This window comes from Nannochloropsis gaditana (assembly GCF_000240725.1).
Source record: "Nannochloropsis gaditana CCMP526 unplaced genomic scaffold scaffold007, whole genome shotgun sequence".
In the NCBI taxonomy this organism is placed as follows: Eukaryota; class Eustigmatophyceae; order Eustigmatales; family Monodopsidaceae; genus Microchloropsis; species Microchloropsis gaditana.
This window is the reverse complement of record NW_005803946.1, coordinates 100,206-103,582: the sequence shown is the minus strand read 5'-3', so window position 1 is coordinate 103,582 and position 3,377 is coordinate 100,206. Positions and strand designations below refer to the sequence as shown.

Sequence of the window (3,377 nt, the reverse complement as noted above, 5' to 3'; positions counted from 1 at the left end):
AAGTGAGCTTTCGTCATAACTCTTGCTCATCCATCACTCGTGCACCATTCGTCGACCGCCTCCTGCCCGCACAAAATTGGGGCCACACTGAAATCACTGTCAATAAGCAATTAAAAAACACCCCGCTATGCACCTGGTGTGCAAGGCTCAAATATCATGAGGTCGAACCGGCCGAGGCCCAGCAGATTTCTGACACCACTCACAGACAATACACAGTGACGCACAGGAACGATAGAGGGATGGGTAAGCCTGTCTTCTCCACAAGAGTCCGGTGCATCCGATGCGATAGCTTCTAAATCTCCAGACCATGTTGTCGGTGCGACGACCTTCGTTCAGTCTGGATTGACCCGATAATCCACACCTGCGAGACCAGCGTATCTTAGAGCGCCAACCAGGTGGGCGAGCTCGGGCAGTCCACGGACGATCCCTTCCTCCTCGCCCACGCCCCGCCCTCGCCCCTGATCCTCATCCTCTAGCGCCCCGCCGCGTCGCTCATGTTCGTAAGCGCCTTACACGCCATGTCCTAGCCTGCCTCGGCTCTTTGCTAGCCGAGCTCAGCAGGACGTCGCATGACTGTCGCGTCGACTTGTCGGTTCATTTGTTTTTCCTCACCGGTGCGCTTATTAACGATTAATGTCGCGATGATGCCGTTGCTGTCATGATCTGATAAGTGATGCGGAACCACGCAGGTCTTCGGTACTTTACGCGTCTTTTCAGTGCCCAAGCAAAAGCTCTGAGTCGGAAAAAGTCACATGCTCAAGGAAGTTAAAAAATGGAGTTGACCTTTGAATTATCTCTTTCCAGAATTCCTCCCCCCCCCGACAAAAGATAGGAAAAGATGGACTTTTCGTCGTCCTTGAAAGCCGCAAGCTGCCTGGTAAAGCGGCTTCGACAAGAAACCACGGGTTCAGAGCTGTCGACCCTGCTGCCCGTCGCTCAACTGTTATCATCCAAACTTATAGCGAAACCAAATTTTGTTTTGACGGACGTCGACGAACCTCTGCGGATCTTAATGACTTTGGGACAGGAGGCACGGTGGGAATGCTTGTGCGTGGCATTACTGGTCTTCAACGACGCCATAGCACACACGGCTCCTGCCCCTGCCGTCTCGCCAGTGCTCCGCAATGCAGTTGAGACGGTGATCGCACTTCATTTGGAGCATGATGAGCCCAGGGTGAGGCGCCTGGTCGCCAAGACGCTCGGTTTGCTCTGCACCCTCCCATCCGTGGGGACGGACGCCTATACGCGCTTTGCTGGGCAATTGTGGGCCAGTGTGGATGCGAATATCACGCGGCGTATTACCGAGACGCGGCGGGCAAAGCTGGGTGTAACAAAAAACATTGTTATGGACGATGTAAGCGGCTGGCGTTCACTGGAAACCTCTCTTATGGCTTTGCGTGAGGTGGTTGAAGCTTGTGGGCCTGAACTGATTCGGCGTAGTTTGCTCACTCCGGAATGGCTCAACAAGACGGTTTTTACAGCAGCTGAGCACTCAAATCGTTATGTCAGAGAGGCGGCTATGGACATGGCTCGGGTGGTGGTCGATCGTTGTGTATGTATCAGCGACAGCGCTTCTTGTGGGAAAGTCATAGATTTTAATAGGCTGGCTGCTGTCGTAGCAGGTGGCTTGGCAGATGCCTGGCCGCAAGTAGTGTATGCGGCTGTCATTGCGACTCGTAGTCTTCTGTTAACGGCTACAAACCATGTTGGTGTGGATGCCGAAGATCTTTTCGCCGAGCTCCTTCCTCCACTTTGTCAGTGCCGCTACTATACACCTGAGGGTGTTCAGGTACAAGCTCAGGAGACCTGGACTCAATTGTTTGCAGCCGCAAACAAAGGGAAGGATGACGCAGGCAGCGCTGGAAGCGGGCGGGAGGCTGTCGCGCGATATGTGAAGGAAATGGTTGATTGCCATTGTCGGGCACTTCAGCATGGACGCAGCCATTTCACACAGGTCGCCGCGTGTTATGCCCTGAAGGAGCTAATGGAAAAGATCGATGAAAAGGTAACTTCACCTTTCGCCAATCAAATATTGCGGGGGATCCTGCCCTGTTTACGGGCTTCGCACTGGGAGCTTCGCTCGGCAGGATACGTCGCCTTTGCTCAACTTTCACAAAAATTTCCCGTGATTGTCATGTCACGACGAGAAGATGCTGTTAACGTCTGTTTTGTTGGATTAGAAGATGAATCGTGGTCCATTCGCGAAGAGTCTGCATGGGCACTAGCCGCCATGACTCGATATGGGGAAAAAACAAAAATGCAGCAATGCCTTATCACCCGTCTTGAAGCCACACTGGATGCCGCTCGCCGTCAACCTGTGGAGACCGAAGAAGAGCAGCTGCGACGCTTCAATGATGCCCAGGCTCACACGGGCGGGCCTGTATTCGGTTGTTGTGGAGGCCTCTTACATCCTCGTGCAACTCCGTCGGGGGTCAATTTGCAGACCGACGTAGATATGTCTGCGTATCGTTACGCAGCTCAGCCCTGGGAAGTGTCTGAAGGCGCTTTGTACATCTTTGTTGAACTATGCTCAAAAGATCTCCTACCACAGATTGACGCCGTATACGGAAGCACATTTGCAGACAGATATTTGCCTGTCCTAGCGGAGTTAGGCGGTCTGCGTCATTTCTACAGCGCCGATCGTTTGCGTCAGAGCCTCTGGCGAATGCTACCTCGAGTGACAGAGCGCTTGGGCAAGCCGACCTTGAGGCGGTACTTAGATCTCTTCACACCCGCGCTTTTCAGTGCCCTCGCCTCGCCCGCGGCCAGTCCCTTGACACGGCATGCGGCTATGGTATGCATAGCTGAGCTTTGCCGACAAATGGGCCCCTCGTTTTTTGTGGGTCGGCTATCAGAGGCTGAACGCCAGCTCTATTTTCGTCACGTTCCTCGTTGGTCTTCACCCCACGGCATTGCTCGGGCATCGCGATCGAATGGTGGCCTAATTCCATCCCTCCTGCTTTCTCAACCTGAAGTTGTCAGCATATAGGTGCGCGACCTCTTTCTCATTTGTCCTGTACTGCATTGCTCGAATAATAACTTGAAGATAAAGAGTTTGACTCTTGGGATACGTCCTTGAAACTGTTTAGCTCAAGCAATGTCTTACAGGCTAAGAATAAATTTCGAAGACAAAGGATGCGTTGTAACACTTATGCTTTGACTCTTGATTCTTTATCGTACTTAGCGCACAACGTCGGAAAAATATTCTCTAATTTTCGACAGAACAATGTGCGTGGGCCTACTTTGATTCGCGATGATCCTTCAAACTTATCGCGTGTCATATCTGTGTACGACTGCTCTAGATTTCATGGGCATTCTACCATCCCTGACGAATGGTGTGATTTTCTTCCACACCTGCCCTTTCCGTAATGTCGGAT

The 3,377-nt window shown here is 52.3% G+C and overlaps 1 protein-coding gene across 1 annotated transcript; it reads left to right on the top strand.

Annotated features, from left to right (window-relative positions):
• Positions 1-801: 801 nt before the first annotated feature.
• On the top strand, positions 802-3,167 carry NGA_2093200 (uncharacterized protein; the record flags this gene model as incomplete). The annotated part of the gene is made up of 1 exon (XM_005856304.1): positions 802-3,167. A coding segment is annotated over exon 1 (1,448 nt), but the record flags the coding sequence as incomplete, so codon positions are not given.
• Positions 3,168-3,377: the final 210 nt, after the last annotated feature.